At 42.6% G+C, this 18,666-nt stretch overlaps 1 protein-coding gene across 1 annotated transcript in view; it reads left to right on the forward strand.

Moving 5' to 3' along the window:
- Positions 1–18,666, forward strand: part of tbx4 (T-box transcription factor 4) — a 107,197-nt gene that overhangs the window by 70,889 nt on the left and 17,642 nt on the right. The window contains exon 5 of the mRNA XM_063031730.1: positions 7,875–8,027. Coding sequence (XP_062887800.1) covers positions 7,875–8,027 — 153 coding nt within the window. The remainder of the gene's footprint in view (positions 1–7,874; positions 8,028–18,666) is intronic.

The raw sequence follows: 18,666 nt of genomic DNA on the forward strand, positions 1-18,666 counted from the left end.
ATGCAACAACTTACATTTCAAGATGCCTTATAGAAAATAATGATGGAGAGTGACCAGGAGTTTTTCAGTAGTCTGCACTCACCAGTCGAGTTGATACACTACACTCAAATGAACGTATTATCCTCCGAGTTAGACTCTCAGGTCATACCCTGCATTGTTTAAAGTCTGTTCTTTTTCTTCTTCTGCATTGAATCTTTTAGTATGAGAGGCAATTCTGAAAATAGAGAGGTAGAATCAAATGTAGGCATGATTGGCAGTGGGCTCTCTTTGAGTGAACCAGTTGTGTTCTTCTAATAGTCTTCTGCAGTTATTTTTCTGGTGTTCGTTCAATTCAACTTAACAACATATCATTAGAATTTAGTAACACACATCAAAGTTCCTGGTGAATGCAGCGGGCCAAGCAGCATCTCTAGGAAGAGGTACAGTCGACGTTTCGGGCCGAGACCCTTCGTCAGGACTAACTGAAAGAAGAGCTAGTAAGAGATTTGAAAGTGGGAGGGGGAGGGGGAGATCCAAAATGATAGGAGAAGACAGGAGGGGGAGGGATGGAGCCAAGAGCTGGACAGTTGATTGGCAAAAGGGATATGAGAGGATCATGGGACAGGAGGCCCAGGAAGAAAGAAAAGGGGGAGAGGGGAAAAACCCAGAGGATGGGCAAGGGGTATAGTGAGAGGGACAGAGGGAGAAAAAGGAGAGAGAGAGAGAAAGAATATGTGTATATAAATAAATAACGGATGGGGTACGAGGGGGATTAGCGGAAGTTTGAGAAGTCAATGTTCATGCCGTCAGGTTGGAGGCTACCCAGACGGAATATAAGGTGTTGTTCCTCCAACCTGAATGTGGCTTCATCTTTACAGTAGAGGAGGCCATGGATAGACATATCAGAATGGGAATGGGACGTGGAATATAGAATTTAGTATTTGTGAACATTGGTTACTAAACTGTACTGAGACCACTAGTGTTTCTGTGCTAACAATATAAAACATACACTTTAGGACAGGTTAAAAGATTATACATGCAGTGGCTACTTTATTACGTGTCTCATGTAGCTAGTAAAGTGACCGTGTCCATAGTCTTCTACTGCGATGGCCCATCCACTTCAAGGTTCAATATGTGTGTTCAGAGATGCTCCTCTGCACACCACTCTTGTAACACATAGTTATTTGAGTTTCTGTTGCCTTCCTTTCAGCTTGACTCAGCCTGGCCATTCTCCTCTGACACCGCTCATTAACAAAGCACTTTTGCCTACAGAACTGTGCTCACTGGATTTTTTTTTTAACAACACCCTTTGTAAACTCTAGGGACTTGTGCATGAACATTCCAGGAGATCAACAATTTCTGACAAACTCGAACCAACCCGTCTGGAACCAACAATCATTCCAGGGTCAAAGTCACTTAGATCACATTTCTTCGCCATTCTGATGGTCTGGTCTGAACAACAACTGAACCTCTTGACCATGTCTACATGCTTTTATGCATTGAGTTGCTGCCACATGAATAGCTAATTGAATATTTGCATTAACAAGCAGGTGTATACCTAATAGAGTGGCCACTGAATGTATTATTAGAATTTAGTATTTTTGTACGTTAGTTACTAAAGTGTACTGAGACCACCTACCTTTCTGTGCTAACTATATAAAGCATGCACTTTAGGACAGGTCAGGGATTTCTCTATGAAAGACAGAAACTTCAAAACCAATTGCTTATGTCCCAGCAGAAACAGAGATTATAAAAACTCAACATTGTACCTTTCTGGCCTCTATTGGTGTTTCAGGAGGTGTGGAGGGGCTGAATTTGAGTCTATTCCCATTCCATTCCACCACATATTGAGAACCAATGTTCAGAGACCAGAAGAATTCCTGAACTTTTCTAACACTTTCACCCTCTGTAGATTTCTTGCCAAAGTTGGCAGTGAAGCTGGCCCAAGGGCAGATCAATTATTTTACCGGGCGTATAAGACTCCCATTGAGAGCTGAGTTCTTTAGACTTATAAGGTCTTGGTAGGATGCTTAGTAGAGAAACTATGGGTCGCCATGGCTTGGTGGGTGTCAGTGTAGCACTCATTATGATGGGAGATCAATTTCTGGCTCATTCCATCACAAATTCAATTTGCTTTTCATATTTTCCATTACTTCAACACACCATTTCTACTTTTCCTGTGCCACATACATTGGATGCCAAGTCAGAGATGTAATTTACTGTCTCTGGATCTGTAAGAGTGCTCATTAGAGAACAAGTCGGCTGAGCACCTTAAGCAGAAGTGGGCCAATTCATTTATTGCCTGTTTCTACTTTTGGAAAGGCACCAAGATAGCTTGAAAGACTTGATTCATTGTAGAATGCAATGGATGCACAGTATCCTAACTGGTTGCATCGTGGCTTGGTATGGAAACACCAATGCCCAGGAATGGGAAAAGTCTACAGAAAGTGGTGCATACAGCCATCCCCTCCATTGAGCACATTTACAAGGAGCACTCTTGCAGGAACCCATCTTCCAGGCTATGCTGTCTTTCGGTGCTGCCATCGGGCAGGAGGTAAAGAAGCCTTAGGTCTCACACCTCTAGGCTCAGGAATAGCTATTAACCTACAACCACCAGGCTCCTAAACCAGCATGGATAACTCCACTCACAACACAGACTCACTTTCAAGGAGATTTTACAACTCACATTCTCAGCATTATTTTTTAAGTTGCACAATTTGTCTCCTTTTGCACATGGGTTGTTTGTCAGTCTTTGTTTATGTATAGTTTTTTTACAAAATTCTATTGTATTTTTTTATTTTCCTGCCAATGTTTGCAAGAAAATGAATCTCAAAGTAGCATATGGTAACATGTACATACTTTGATAATAAGTTTTACTTTGACATTGAATCTTCTGTTTGCTTTAATGAAGGCAAACAGAGCTACCAAAATGTGTTCCGTCCAACATATCTCGTTTCGAAGTGTTTCCCTGTTGCGATGTTGAACTGCCGCGGTCAAACTGAGTGTAGGAAAGTATCACTTCAAAAAAATAATTTTAGATATTTTAATGCCGATTACTATTACCAAGACAACAAAACCTCAGCACTTTCTTTTGAAGTATACCATGGGATGCTTTTCATCCATCTGAGAGAGTCTCTGATAAATTTACTGCCACGTTGGCTGCCTGCCCATTGAGCTCAGAGGTGGGAGCACTATCAACTGTTCCTTCGCTGACACCTGAAGAGATCACTGTCTAATGACAGCAGCAGGAGGGAAGTCAAATCTCCAGCTACCCTACACAGAATTAATGTTGGCTCCATTGTCCTCAACAAGGATATAAATATTTATGACAAAGCTGGACTTGTAACAGAAAACATTCAGCTATGAGAATCTTCCTCTAAATTACCTTCCCTCCTCTGTAAAGAAACACAGGCACTGAAATGGTCTTGTGCTGCCAACATTCCAAGCATTCTTTGAGCTGGTGTCCCTATTGCTCTCTGGAAGAAATCAGCAATAAAAATGAAGGTGACATTTAGCACTTGGTTTCGTTACTGATCAGTGGGCCTTGAGCTTGCTTTCCTTGCCTACTAATCACACGGAAAAGGACTTGAGCCCCACTCCATTCCTCTCCCAGGCAGTGAAGTGTAGACTATGATAACACAGAACGTAGAACAGTACAGGCTCTTGGGCCCATGATATTGTACAACCCTTTAACCAACTCCAAGATCAATCTAACCCTTGGCCCTCGTAGCCCTCCAACAAAAAACTGAAACCTAAGGTGAGATGCAAGAAGATGTAACGGGCCTTTAATCAGAGTGGGGAAAAAAGGAAAAACACTCAGCATGTCAGGTAGCATCTGTGGGTTGAAACAGAGTTGACTTTCAAATCCAAGATCCTTTGTCAGAAGAAAAAGGAGAGAGAAAAAGAGGAGGAGAGGTTGGGGGTGGGGGTGCCGTGAAAGGGGGACGGAACAAGAAATATTTCTGATAGGGTGAGAACAAATGTGTTAATATGGCCTTCAGAAGCATGTACTGCTTCTTTCAGCATGTTATTTGCTGCTGAAGGCAGGGGTACGGGAGATGTGAAGCTGCCCAGGTTGTACTAATGGAGAGAGAAGAAATGAGCCACAATCACACTTGCATGACAAGTAAGAGCGGCCAGTTCTGGGACAGACAGAAAGAGAACCACCTGAATTTGCAGGAAGGAGAATTTGATATTGAGTCTAGAAATTTGCAATGTGCCCAGTCAGAAGAGGAGGTGTTAGGCTTGAGTTGGGTCCAAATATCTGGACCTGCCTCTCGGTTTTTTTGCACTACCTCACTTCCCATTTTTCTATTTTCTATTTATGATTTATAATTTAAATTTTAATATTTACTAATTTTAACTATTTTTAATATATTTAATATTTAATATTTGTAATCCAGGGAGTGAGAAGCGCAGAATCAAATATCGCTGTGATGATTGTACGTTCTAGAACCAATTGTTTGGCGACGATAAAGTATAAAGTATAATGCAGGAGACTACAGGCAGAGGTGGTCAGAGTGGGAGTGACTGAAGTTTTGGTCATATGTCTTGCTAATATTATCAAAGATTCTGATATCTGATAACTTTCAGGAGAAACATAAAATGGTCTCTGACAGGGCAACAGTAACCTTGTTTACAACATCACAGGGTATTTGTATATCCAAACCAAGTTACTCATCACGTATCAAAGACTTGAAGTGGATCCAGAGAGTGCTCTCAAGCAACTACTCCACATAGAAAATTGAGAGTGGTTGCCTTTGTATAGCACCTTTTAAAAACTTAAAAATCCTCAAAGTATTTTGATCAATGAACTTTAAATTAGTTATTGATATAAGGTAACAAATATGAATTTGTTTGGAGCATTGGCCCACACACAGTAAGCAAAGAACCTGCTTCTACTGTCCAATATTGAACAGATATAATTTTGTCTAATTAGTTAACGTTCACCTGAGATGGCAGATTTGCATTTGATTTAATGTCTCAATTTGGCACCTCTTGTACTGAAGTATACTCAAGTAGGCACCAAAGGTTTCAGTTTAGGTTTTCTGATCGGGTCTCTGCAGTGGGATTTAATGGTGAACCTTCTGTGGTAAACCATATATATGTTGTAACTGGGTTACCTGTCTGGACACGCCCCTCTGCTGACTGCCCCTGTGGCTCCTCCCACAGATCCCTGAATAAAGGTGATTTTGCTTGCCCCTCCCCCTCAGTCTGGGGGCAGACACTCAGCATGGAGTTCGTATTGTACAGCGAATAAAAGCCTTTCAGTATTTACCCTACTTCAGTCTTTTGGAGTTATTGAAGGTGCTTCACCTTCTGCGTCAAAGAAGATTGTGCTTTGAAGGGAGAGCAACAAATCAGAATCAGAATCATTATCACTAGCTTATATGTCATGAAACTTGTTGTTTTGCTCAGTAGTACGGTGCAAAGATGTAAAATTATTACATGGTCTGCTCTTTATCAAATTACGGTAATGCTTTGCACTGTTGTAACTATATGTTATAATTATGTGGTTTTGTCAGTTTTAGTCTTGGTTTGTCCTGTGTTTTTTGTGATATCATTCTGGAGAAATGTTGTATCATTTTTTAATGCATGCATTTCTAAATGACAATAAATGAGGACTGAGTGTCCTCATAATCTAATATAATTACAATAAAAAGCAAAAACGATGTTTTGTGTGACTATGGACAATTCAGAAATCTAATGGCAGAAGGAGAAGAAGCTGTTCCTGAATCGTTGAGCCTTCAGGCTGCTGTACCCCCTCCCCAATGGCAGTAATGAGAAGAGGACAGGATGCTGTCCAAGTTGCATGCCATTTTGGACAATGTCTCCCATCCACAACATAATGGACTGGTTGGGCACAGGAGTACATTCAGCCAGAGACTCATTCCTCCGAGATGCAACACAGAGCGTCATAGGAAGTCATTCCTGCCTGTGGCCATCAAACTTTACAACTCCTCCCTTTGGAGGGTCAGACACCCTGAGCCAATAGGCTGGTCCTGGACTTATTTCCTGGCATAATTTACATATTACTATTTAATTATTTATGGTGCAACTGTAATAAAAACCAATTTCCCTCAGGATCAATAAAGGACTATGACTATGACTATGACTATGTCCCAGGGTGGTGAGGATCCTTAGCAAAGGATGCCACCTCTTGGGGCAATGTCTCTTGAAGGTTCCTTTGCTGGTGGGGAGGGTTGCGCCTGTGATGGAGGTGGCTGAGTTTACAGCCTCTTGGAATCCTGTGCATTCTGGACTTCAGAAAGGGTAAGGGAACACACACCAGTCCTCAGAGAGGGATCAATTTCAAATTCCAAGCTGTCAATATCTCTGAGGATCTAACTTGGACCCAACATATCGATGCATCTACAAAGAAGGCATGACAACAGCAATATTTCATTAGGGGTTTGGGAAGATTTGGTATGGCCCCAAAAACACTCAAAATTTTCTACAAATGTACCGTGGAGAGCGTTCCAACTGGCTGCATCATTGGCTGGCGTGGGAGAAGGCTACTGCACAGAATCGACGTTAGCTGCAGAGAGTTGTAAACTTAGTCAGCTCCATCACGGGTTCTAGCCTCCGTAGTACCCAGAATATCTTCACGGAGTGATGCCTCAAAAAAGCGGCTTCCATCATTCAGGACCCTCGGAAGGAGGCACAGAAACATGAAGGCACACACTCAATGATTCAGGAACAGCTTCTTCCCCTCTGCCATCGGATTTCTGAGTGGACATTGAACCCATGAACACTACTTACTACTCTTTTATTTCTATTTTTTGCACTATTCATTTAATTTTACTATATATATATATTTACTGTAATTCCCAGGTTTTTTCTATATTATTATGTATTGCATTGTTCTGCCACAAAGTCAACAAATTTCATGAGGTATGCTGGTGATATTAAGTCCGATTCTGATTTCTACAGTGTCTCATTTCTATGCTATTGGAGCAGGTAAATACAAAACCAACCATTCTTAACTCAAAACACAGAAACTACAGGGTATATGATTATTAGCTCTACGATTTTCTAATTTATTAACTTACTTCGCCAAACTACCCATCCTACCTCAGTTACAATTACAATTTTACAATTATTCACAATTAAATGATTCAATCTTCAATCAGTGGTCATTTGACTGTAGGTACAGAGAAAGGCAGAAAATGATGAAATATTTATGAAGCGCGGTCACTTTTGCAAGCTCCCATAAACAACAGTACAATAAAGATAGAAGATTTGTTGTGGAAATGAAGACAACAGTGCGAGTGACATTTAGTAGGTCAGGCACATCTGAAAGCCCAACTCTGTTCCCTGTCTACACCTGCTTCTGACCTGCTGGATGTTTTCCTGTAGTTGTTGTTTTCACTCCAGATTTCCAGTATCTGCACTTTTTCTTTATTCCACCTGTGAGGAAATGTTGACTGAGGCACATTTGACTAGGCCGGAGAGACTGAATCCCTTTCCCTCTCGAGAGGTGCTGTCCTGGGGATTTTCACCTGAGCGAAGAGACATCTCATCGCAGCAGTGGGACCTCCGTCAGAAACCAGCAGAGACCAGAAATAAAGTGCAATGGAAAATAAAATGAAAAACTGCATTTCCACTTGTGATTGTCATTCAGAGGAATTTCCAGCTGCCCCATTATTAATTATTGATGTAATTCCCAAAGATTTCCTTGTAACATGACCACTCCTCTTTATGCATCATGGAATGCTGCTAGCTACGGCAATACTCTCCACAACCTTAGCTGTTATAGTACAGACAGGGGGAAGAAACCATTGGCCAGAGATCTTTTGTTCATTGCCTGGACCTGGACACATATTTCACTCAATTAGCATCTTCCTGTTAATCTCAAAAACTTTAATATTGATATATTTTATCTCTTTCCCCAGATCATTTTGAATTCCATGCACAAGTACCAACCAAGGCTCCACATCGTGAAAGCAGATGAAAATAATGCATTTGGTTCGAAGAACACAGCCTTCTCTACCCATGTATTCACAGAGACAACATTCATTTCAGTCACGTCGTACCAGAACCACAAGGTAAGCCGTCTCTCACATTCTTTCTCTGCTCACGTTCAGTCAGTCCTCATAGCCACATTGATGTAAGCTTGGAATGAAGAGAATTCCTCAGGCCTGTACCTCTCGTTACTGAATCCAGAGTGGATCCGGTTGCATCTGCTATATGTTTTTTCTGCAGTGGCCCAACAGTTCAAGGACAGAAGGTGTAGTGAGAAATAGGAGACTGTTTCTGTCTTTGAAGTCAGATGGCACCTGAACGAACCCCCAAAACTGCATGATTTCCTGGTGATTTCTGCATTTCTCAGTTATGTGAAGTTCAAAGAGCTCAGAAGCACCTGTTGCGTTAAAAGAATTTATTGGGGTTGGAGGGCGAGTCCTCTTTGGGACTTCTGCCTTGAAGGCAGGACTGTTTGCCGCCCTCCTAGGTCCAGGAGTGAAAAGGGCGTTAAGCTACCCTTCTCAAATCAAGCATGTGGTCACCTTTTTTGGCTTGTGGTCGATTGCTGTCAGCCAAAGCTCCTCTGAATCTTCATAACGGTGGTTTAAGGAGTTGAAGGCACTATACTGTACATATCTAGAAACCAAGTTATTGTTGTTGCACATCGAAAACGGACCATGAGAATTCCTTCCATCACTGAACTGTTTACGGTGCTGATGTGTGTTGAAGAACAATTCGTAAAATGTTTTTCAGAATTAGAATCAGATTTAATATCATCAGCACATGTTGTGAAATTTGTTAACTTTATGGCAGTAATATGAAATAGTAAATAAATATAGAGAAAAATGAGTTACATTAAGTATATGTATATATGTCTACTAAATAGTTAAGTTAAAATAAGTAGCACAAAATAACAGAAATAAAAACGTAGTGAGGTAGTGTCCATGGGTTCAATATCCATTTAGAAATCGGATGGCAGAGGGGAAGAAGCTGTTCCTGAATCACTGAGTGTGTGCCTTCAGGCTTCTGTATCTCCTCACCCGATGGTAACAGTGAGAAGAGGACATGTGCTGGGTGGTGGGGATCCTTAATGATGGACGCCGCCTTCCTAAGGCACCGCTCCTTGAAAATATCTTGCATATTACAGAGGCTGGTCCCCATGGTCAAACTGACTAATTTTACAAGTTAGGCATCCTCAAAGTCAAAGTCGAGTTTTATTGTCATATGTACAAGCGCAGGTCCAATGAAAAGCCTACCTTCAGCAGCCTCACAGGCACATAGCATCATATAAGCAGCATTCACAGATCCTCTCGGCAAATCCACAGAGCAGATTGGTATTTCAGTTGCTTACTTTCAGTCATAGAATACAGCTGTTCAAAGGCTGCTTTTCCTAATGACCAGTGAGACAGTAGCAGGGTACCTTCCTGAGCAAATTTGGGGCTTTATGAATGATCATTATTGCTGTACCCTGGGATGAAATGAATGTTGTCCTTGGTAAAGGAACTAGCATGATCAAAGACCCCTCCCACCTTGGATATTCCCTCTTCTCCCCTCTCCCATAGAGCAGAAGATACAAAAGACTGAAAGCATGCACAACCAGGCTCAACAACAGCTTCTATCTCACCTCTGAATGGTGATAGTTCAATAAGATTAACTCCTGACCTCACAGTCTACCTTGCGCCTTATTGTCAGCCTGCACTGCACTTTCTCTACAACTGTAACACTTCATTCCATACTGTTATTGATTTCCTTGTATTTCCTCAAAGCACGAAAGTAATGAATTGATCTGTATGAACAGTATGCAAGACAAGTTTTTCACTGTACATTAGTACATGTGACAATGGTAAACCAATTTACCAAGTGGAGGTTTCCAGCAGGGTGAATCACAGTATCACCAAGTTCGGAGTGAGAGACACTGAAGCAGGTCGATAGATCACAGACTTTAATGTGAACAGTGTTAAAGGGAAAAGAAAACAATAAACACTGGGCCAAACAGGGCCATTAACTGAAACTCTCAAATGGAAAACGAATCCTACACTGCGGCTGAAAATAACAACTAAGAATAAAATGAATACCGCTAGTCTTCAGAGTCAGTTGACTCGACCATCCAATTTCTCAGGCAAGGCAGAATGCAAGCAGGCAGCGAAGTGTTGCTGTGTCCAAGTCTCGACAAATACTACAATGGAATAAATGGAGTTAAATACTACCACAATGAAATAATAATTAGCTGACACGTGCATATTCACAAGCACAATTGCCATATCTGCTGCACTGCTGAATCTGTGGTCGTGGCACACAGTGAGTGGAAGGGACAGGGTGGATTTGAGTTACACACTTTGAGCTACAGTAGCCGACAGAAACATTGTAGTAAAGGTATACATATTCCTTATAATACACAGTTCTCAAGGTTTTCTTCCCATTGGCTTCATTACAGCAAGATGACATACAAATCATTTGGTTAATCTGAGACGACAGTTGTATTCTTAAATAAAAGGTAAAGACCACGCTAGCATAGCAGTTAGTGTGACACTATTACGGTTCAGAGTGTCGGAATTCTGGCCCTGCCTATAAGGAAGTTTGTACACTCTCCCCCGTGAATGCATAGGTTTCTTCCGTGGGCTCCAGTTTCCTCCCACAGTCCAAAGACGTATGGGTTAGCAGGTTAATTGGTCATTGTAAATCGTTCTGTGGTTAGGCTGGGATTAAATGGGTGGGTTGCTAGGCAGCATGGCTTGTTAGATCGGAAGAAGCTGTTCTGTGCTGCATCTCTAAATAAAATCCCAATGTCCAAAGAATCACCTTGTCCCAATTACAAGATGGATTGTAACAAATGACCAAGACTTCTGCTGCTGTTAACTCTCCTGCTGAAGTAAAAGAGGAGCAGATAGCGGGGAATATCACCAGATAGATTCCACTCCAAGTCAGAGATCCTGTTGACTTGGAAACAGATCATTGCTCCTGCATCACTGTTGGTTCAAAATCCTGGTACTCCCAAACAGTCTGCAGCATGTTATAAGACTATAAGACAATAGACAACAGACAATAGGTGCAGGAGTAGGCCATTCAGCCCTTCGATCCAGCACCACCATTCACTGTGATCATGGCTGATCATTCACAATCAGTACCCTTTTCCTGCCTTCTCCCCATATTCCGACTCCACTATCTTTAAGAGCTCTATCTAACTCTTTTTTGAAAGAATCCAGAGAATTGGCCTCCACTGCCTTCTGAGGCAGAGCATTCCACAGACCCATAACCCTCTGTGTGAAAAAGTTTTTCCTCAACTCCGTTCTAAATTGTCTACCCCTTATTCTTAAACTGTGGCCTCTGGTTCTGGACTCCCCCAACGTCGGGAACATGTTTCCTGCCTCTAGCGTGTCCAATCCCTTAATAATCTTATATGTTTCAATCAGATCCCCTCTCATTCTTAAACAATAGGAGCAGAATTAGGCCATTCAGCCCATAAAGTCTGCTCTGCCATTTCATCAATGCTGATTTATTATCCCTCTCAACCCCATTTCCTTGCCTTCTCCTAGTAACCTTTCACACTCTTACTAATCAACCTCCTCTTTAAATATACTCAATGACTTGGCCTCTATGGCAATAAATTCCACAGGTTCACCACCCTCTAGCTAAAGAAATCTCTCTTCATCTCTATTCTGAAGGGATGATCTATTCTGAGACTGAACCCTCTGGTCACAGATTCCCCCACCAGAGGAAACGTTCTCTCCAAGACCAATCTATCTAAGCCTTTCAATATTCAATGTTTCAATGAAATTCATCTCTACTTTTTCTACACTCCAGCAAGTACAGGCCCAATGTCAAGAAGGACGCCACATGCATTAACCCTTTCATTCCCAGGATCATTCTTGTAACCTCCTCTGGACCTTCTCCAATACCAGCACATCCTTTCTTAGATAAGGGATCCAATTCTCTCACAATACCTCAAGTGCAGTCTGATCAATGCCTTATACAGTCTCAGTTATGGCAATTTTACAAGTTTAGTATGTTGGATTCCACGTCATTGAGGCTTTATAAATCACTGTCATGGGAAATTGGCATTTGAGAGAATGTGACACTGGGTATTGAGGATAAACTCAAATGAAAAAGTGGTTTTTATTACTCTTTCCTTATAATTGCATTTAACAAACCTGCCAATTCATTTGGAACAAGGACCCATGAAGAATCCATGATTTATCTATGCATAGATATATTGACCCTAAACTTCCACTCCCTGTTCTGTTGTTGTAAATTTGGCAGACAGCACCCATTAATGCACACCACCAGACCCTGTCACCACCAGACCCTGTCACCACCATATCCACATCAGCCACTCCTCTCCAGAGTCCCTCAGCACCCCTCTTCCCTCCATGCAATGCCATCTTATGCTTACACTTCACCCCTCATACCTACGCTGACACAGTCATGGGCCTACTGTGTTTTCATATCCTGCTACCCAGAAGAGTTCCTCTTGCCAAGAGTGACTTTGTCACTTTATCATTTCCTGTCAGAGTCACCTTTTGTTCAGATACTGTACCTAGTGTCACTATCAGTCTATGCACTGGCATAAAAGCTAATCTTACGTATACAAGGCTAAACTCAACAGTTTCTTGTACCTTGTGTTTTATACGATTGCTTTTAGATTAGATCAATTAGATTATGAGGACACACAGTCCTCTTTTACTGTCATTTAGTAATGCATGCATTAAGAAATGATACAATGTTCCTCCAGAAAGGTATCACAGAAACACAAGACAAACCAAGACTAAAAAAACTGACAAAAACTACATAATTATAACATATAGTTACAACAGTGCAAAGCAATACCGTAATTTGATGAACAACAGACCATGGGCACGGTAAAAAAAAGTCTCAAAGTCTCTCGAAAGTCCCATCATCTCACGCATACGGTAGAAGGAAGAGAAACTCTCCCTGCCATAAGCTTCCAGCGCTGCAAACTTGCTGATGCAGCATCCTGGAAGCACCCGACCACGGCCGAATCTTGAGTCCATCCGAAAACTTCGAGCCTCCGGCCAGCCCTCCGACACCGAGCACCGAGCACCATCTCTGCTGAGTGCTTCGACCCCAGCCCCGGCAATAGGCAAAGCCAAGGATTTGGGGCCTTCCCCTCCGGAGATTCTCGATCGCACAGTAGCAGCGGCAGCGAAGCGAGCGTTTCAGAAGTTTCTCCAGATGTTCCTCCATGCTGCTCACATCTGTCTCCATCAAATCAGGATTGTGCACGGCATCCTACTTCACAAATACTATATCAATTCGGAGCAGCCGCGTGCTCCATCTTCTCCTCCCCTCCCTTTTACATTTCTATTTATTGTGTTTTTATGGTTATAGTGTTATTTTATGCTGCATCAGATCTGGAGTAACAATCATTTCATTCTGCTTTACACTCGTGTACTGAAGAATGCAAACAAATCTTGAATCTTGCATCTTGGGATTCTGTCACCTGCTTCAGATAGGCACCAGGAACTGGAAACTTGCTGTGACATGTGATTGCATTGCACAAAGATTAACACAAAGATTATAACAAAACTGTCAACCTGTATGGGAGCAACACGCACAAAAGAGGAACTCAGCAGGCCAGGCAGCATCTATGAAAAAGAGTACGGTCGACATTTCAGGGCGAGGCGTTAACTGTACTCTTTTCCATTGATGCTGCCTGGCCTGCTGAGTTCCTCCAGCACATTTTGTGTTGCTTGGATTTCCAGCACCTGCAGATTTCCCCTTGTCATCTCGTACGGGAACTGTCTCCCTATAAACAGAATTGTTGTCAGGATCATTAACTTAACAGGAATGCTCAAAAGTTAACATGAAGGAACTGGACTGAATGATTTTGCCAGGAATTCTGTCAGTCTGGAGAGCAGACTGGGAATCACTACAACAGGTTCCAGGCCAATACTCAGCTCTCTACAGCAGATGGTAGCGTTTTAATGGAAGATAGATACGTGTTTGAAAATTTCAACCAGTATGATAGAGCTGAGGATGAGCCAGCAGGTTTAGACAATGGGTGTAACATGAGGAAGGACAAGCCAATGATTGGGCACAACTGCAGATAGTGCAAAGAGTTATATTGTACCAGAGGCAAAATTCAAAGGGTGAAGAATACAGGACTGAAGGTGCTGTATTTAAATGCGTGCAGTATTTAGAATAAGGTGGATGAACTCATGGCGCAATTAGAGATCAGTCGGTATGACGTTGTGGGCATCACTGAGTCATGGCTGAAAGAAGGTCATAGTTGGGAGCTTAATATCAAGTACAAACTTTGTATCGAAAGGATAGGCAGGAAGGCATAGGCGGTGGTGTGGCTCTGTTGGTAAGAGATAGAATTATTTCTTTAGAAAGAGGTGACATAGGATCAGAAAATGTCAGATCTTTGTTGGTGGAGTTAAGAAACCGCAAGGGTAAAAACAAACATTATGGGAATCATATATAGACCTCCAAATAGTATCCAAGATGTGGTGTTGAGATTGCAAAGGGAGCTGGAAAGGGCATGTAATAAGGGTAATGTCACAATTGTAATGGGGTACTTCAAGGGGATTGGGAAAATCAGTCTGGTGTTGAATCGCAAGAGAGGGAATTTGTTGAGTGCCTCCGAGATGGCTTTTTAGAGCAGTTTGTACTTGAGCCTGCTCAGGAAAAAGCTACCTTAGATTGGGTGTTGTGTAATAATCCAGATTTTATTAAGGAGTTTAAGTTTAGGAGGTAGTGATCATAATATCATTGAATTCATACTGTAATTTGAGAGGGAGAAGCACGAGTCAGATGTATCAGTATTGCAATGAAATGAAAGGAACTCCAGAGGCATGAGAAAGGAGCTTGCCCAGGTGGATTGGACGGGGAATACTGGTGGGGATGACGGCAGAGCAGAGGTGGCTGAAATTTCTGGGAATAGTTCACAAGGTGCAGGAGAGATGTGTCCGGCAGAAGGTGGTTTTCAAATCACAGGAGCAGGCAACCGAGGCAGACAAGGTCTGCATAAAAGCTAAGGAAAGGGCACTTAATGCAGCGAAAGTGAGTGGGAAGTTTTTAAAATCCAACAAAAGGCAACTAAAAAACCTTAAGAAAGGAAAAGGTGAAATATGGGGGAAAACTAGCTAAAAATATAAAGCAAGGTACTAAAAGCCTTTTTTTAGTTATATAAAGAGTAAAAGGGAGGTGAGAGTTGATATTGGACCACAGGAAAATGGTGCTGGTGAGGTAGTAATGAAGGACAAAGAAATGGCGGATGAATTTATTAAGTACTTTTCACCAGTCTTCACTGTGGAAGACACCTGTAGTGTGCCAGAGGCCCGTGAATGTCAGGGAGCAGGAGTGAGTGCCATTTCTGTTACAAAAGAAAAAGTGCTAGGCAAACTCAAAGATCTTCAGGTGGATAAGTCATCCGGACCCGATAGACAACATCCCAGAGTTCTGAAAGAGGTTGCTGAGAGATAGCAGACACGTTGGTTATGATCTTTCAAGAAACACTTGATCCTGGCATAGTTCCAGAGGATTGGAACATTGTAAATGTCACTCCACTCTTTAAGAAGGGAGGAAGACAAAAGAAAGGAAATTATAGCCAGGTAGCCTAACCTCAGTGGTTGGGAAAGTGTTGGAGTCCATTATTAAGGATGAGGTTTCAGGGTGCTTGGAGACTAATGATAAAATAAGTCAAAGTCAGTAAGGGTTCTGTCAAGTAACAAGCAGGGGAGATAAAGGACAGGCAGTGGATGTCATTTACTTGGATTTTCAGAAGGCATTTGATAGGGTGCCATACATGAGGCGTCTTAGCAATATAAAATCCTGTGGCATTACAGGAACAATACTGGCATGGATAGAGGAACGGCTAGCAGACAGGAGGCAGAGAGTGGGAATAAATGGGGCCTCTTCTGCTGGACTAGTGATGTTCCTCAGGGGTCAGTATTGGGACCGCTACTTTTCACATTGTTTGTCAATGATTTGGATAGTGGATTGATGGCTTTGTGGCAAAGATTGTAGATGACACGAAGATAGGTGACGAGGTATGTAGTGCTGAGGAAGCAACGCGATTGCAGAAGGGCTCAGACAAATTGGAAGAATGGGCAAAAAAGTGGCAGATGGAATACAGTGTTGGGAAATGTACAATAAAGCATTTTGGTAAAAGGAACAAAAGCACAGACTATTATCTAAACAGGGAGAAAATTCAAACATCAGAGATGCAAAAGGATTTAGGACTTCTTGTGAAAGACTCCCAGAAGGTTAATTTACAGGTTGAGACTGTGGTGAAGAAGGCAAATGCAATTTTGGCATTTATTTCAAGGGGAATAGAATATAAAAACAAGGAGATAATGCTGAAGCTTTATAAGACACTAGTCAGGCTCAACTTGGAGTATTGGCAACAGATTTGGGCCCCATATCTCAGAAAGGATGTGTTTCATTGGAGAGAGTCCAGAGGAAGTTCACGATTCCAGGAATGAATGGGGTTAATGTTCAAGGACTACTTGGCAGCTTTGGACCTGTACTCACTGGAATCTTGGAAGAATGGGGGGGGGGGCGGTTTTCTTTGGAACCTACCAAATGTTGAAAGAACTAGATAAGGGGATGTGGAGAGGATGTTTCCTATGGTTGGGGTATCCAAAACCAGAGTGCACAGCCTCAAAATTGAGGGATGAACCTTTAGAACAAAGGTTAGGAGGAATTCTTCTTGCCAGAGAGTAGTGGATCTGTGGAATGCTCTGCCACAGACAGCTGTGGGGGCCAGGACTGTAGGTATATTTGAGCGAAAATTGATAGTCTTCTGATCGGTCAGGGCAACAAAGGATATGGCGAGAAGGCAGGTGTATGGGGTTGAGTGGGATCCGGGATCAGCCATGATGGAATGGCGGAGCAGACTCGATGGGCTGAATGGCCTAATTCTGATCCTATTCCTTATGGAAAAGTTGTTCATATTTTTAATTTTGCATTCATGTTATAAAGTCAACACAGATTGTGGTGAATGCTGCCTGTAAGTTAGTGTTGAGTATATCCACTGCACAGTGTAGCATGAGCACACATTCAGTAATCTGACTGATACAGAGAGATAGTGGCCCGTTTAGAATGCACCTCTGCAGCAACTGTACAAATAAGGTCAGTTCTTGAACATTTCCCTGCACACTTTGCCCGTGGGAACTGAGAGAGATATATTAGATAACTGAGAGAGAAGCCCTGAAACTGTAATTGAAAAATGCATTTTTTAAAGGGAAGGAAGAATCCCCTCATAGCTCAAGTGTCTGTGGGAAGAGCAGTGTCATGAGATGCCGTGGGCTTAGATCATAAACCTGTGATCATAACAGTTTGATGTCACGGTTAGGAGGGGGAAGGGGAAAAGGAAGGTGATGGGGAGTACCCCGGCGGCTGTGCCCCTTAACAACAGGTACTCCTGTTTGAGTACTGTTGGGGGGGACAGCTTACCCGGGGGAAGCGACAGTGGCCCTGCCTCCGGCACAGAGTCTGGCCCTGTAGCTCAGAAGGGTAGGGCAAGGAAGAGGAGGGCAGTTGTGATAGGGGACTCGATAGTAAGGGGGTCAGATAGGCGATTCTGTGGACGCAGTCCAGAGACTCGGATGGTAGTTTGCCTCCCTGGTGCCAGGGTCCGGGATATTTCTGATCGTGTCCAAGATATCCTGAAGTGGGAGGGTGAAGAGCCAGAGGTCCTGGTACATATAGGTACCAATGACATAGGTAGGAAAAGGGATGAGGTCCTGAAAGAAGAATATAGGGAGCTAGGAAGGGAGTTGAGAAAAAGGACCGCAAAGGTAGTAATCTCGGGATTACTGCCTGTGCCACGCGACAGTGAGAGTAGGAATGCGATGAGATGGAGGATAAATGCGTGGCTGAGGGATTGGAGCAGGGGGCAGGGATTCAAGTTTTTGGATCATTGGGACCTCTTTTGGCGCAGGTGTGACCTGTACAAAAAGGACGGGTTACACTTAAATCCTCGGGGGACCAATATCCTGGCAGGGAGATTAGCGGGGGCTACTGAGGTGACTTTAAACTAGAATGGTTGGGGGGTGGGAATCAAATTAAAGCGGCTAGGTGTGAGGAGGTTAGTTCACAACAGAGGGATGGGAACCAGTGCAGAGAGACAGAGGGGTGTAAAGTGAGCGTAGAAGCAAAAAGTACAAAGGGGAAAAGTAAAAGTGGCAGGCCGACAAATCCAGGGCAAGCATTAAAAAGGGCTAAGAGAGTTGTAAAAGAGTGCCTGAAGGCTTTATGTGTCAATGCAAGGAGCATTCGTAATAAGGTGGATGAATTGAAAGTGCAGATTGTTATTAATGATTATGATATAGTTGGGATCACAGAGACATGGCTCCAGGGTGACCAGGGATGGGAGCTCAACGTTCAGGGATATTCAATATTCAGGAGGGATAGACACGAAGGAAGGGGAGGTGGGGTGGCGTTGCTGGTTAAAAAAGAGATTAACGCAATAGAAAGGAAGGACATAAGCCGGGAAGATGTGGAATCGATATGGGTAGAGCTGCGTAACACTAAGGGGCAGAAGACGCTGGTGGGAGTTGTGTACAGGCCACCTAACAGTAGTAGTGAGGTCGGAGATGGTATTAAACAGGAAATTAGAAATGTGTGCAATAAAGGAACAGCAGTTATAATGGGTGACTTCAATCTACATGTAGACTGGGTGAACCAAATTGGTAAAGGTGCTGAGGAAGAGGATTTCTTGGAATGTATGCGGGATGGTTTTTTGAACCAACATGT

This window comes from Mobula hypostoma, chromosome 23 (assembly GCF_963921235.1).
Source record: "Mobula hypostoma chromosome 23, sMobHyp1.1, whole genome shotgun sequence".
Lineage (NCBI taxonomy): Eukaryota > Metazoa > Chordata > Chondrichthyes > Myliobatiformes > Myliobatidae > Mobula > Mobula hypostoma.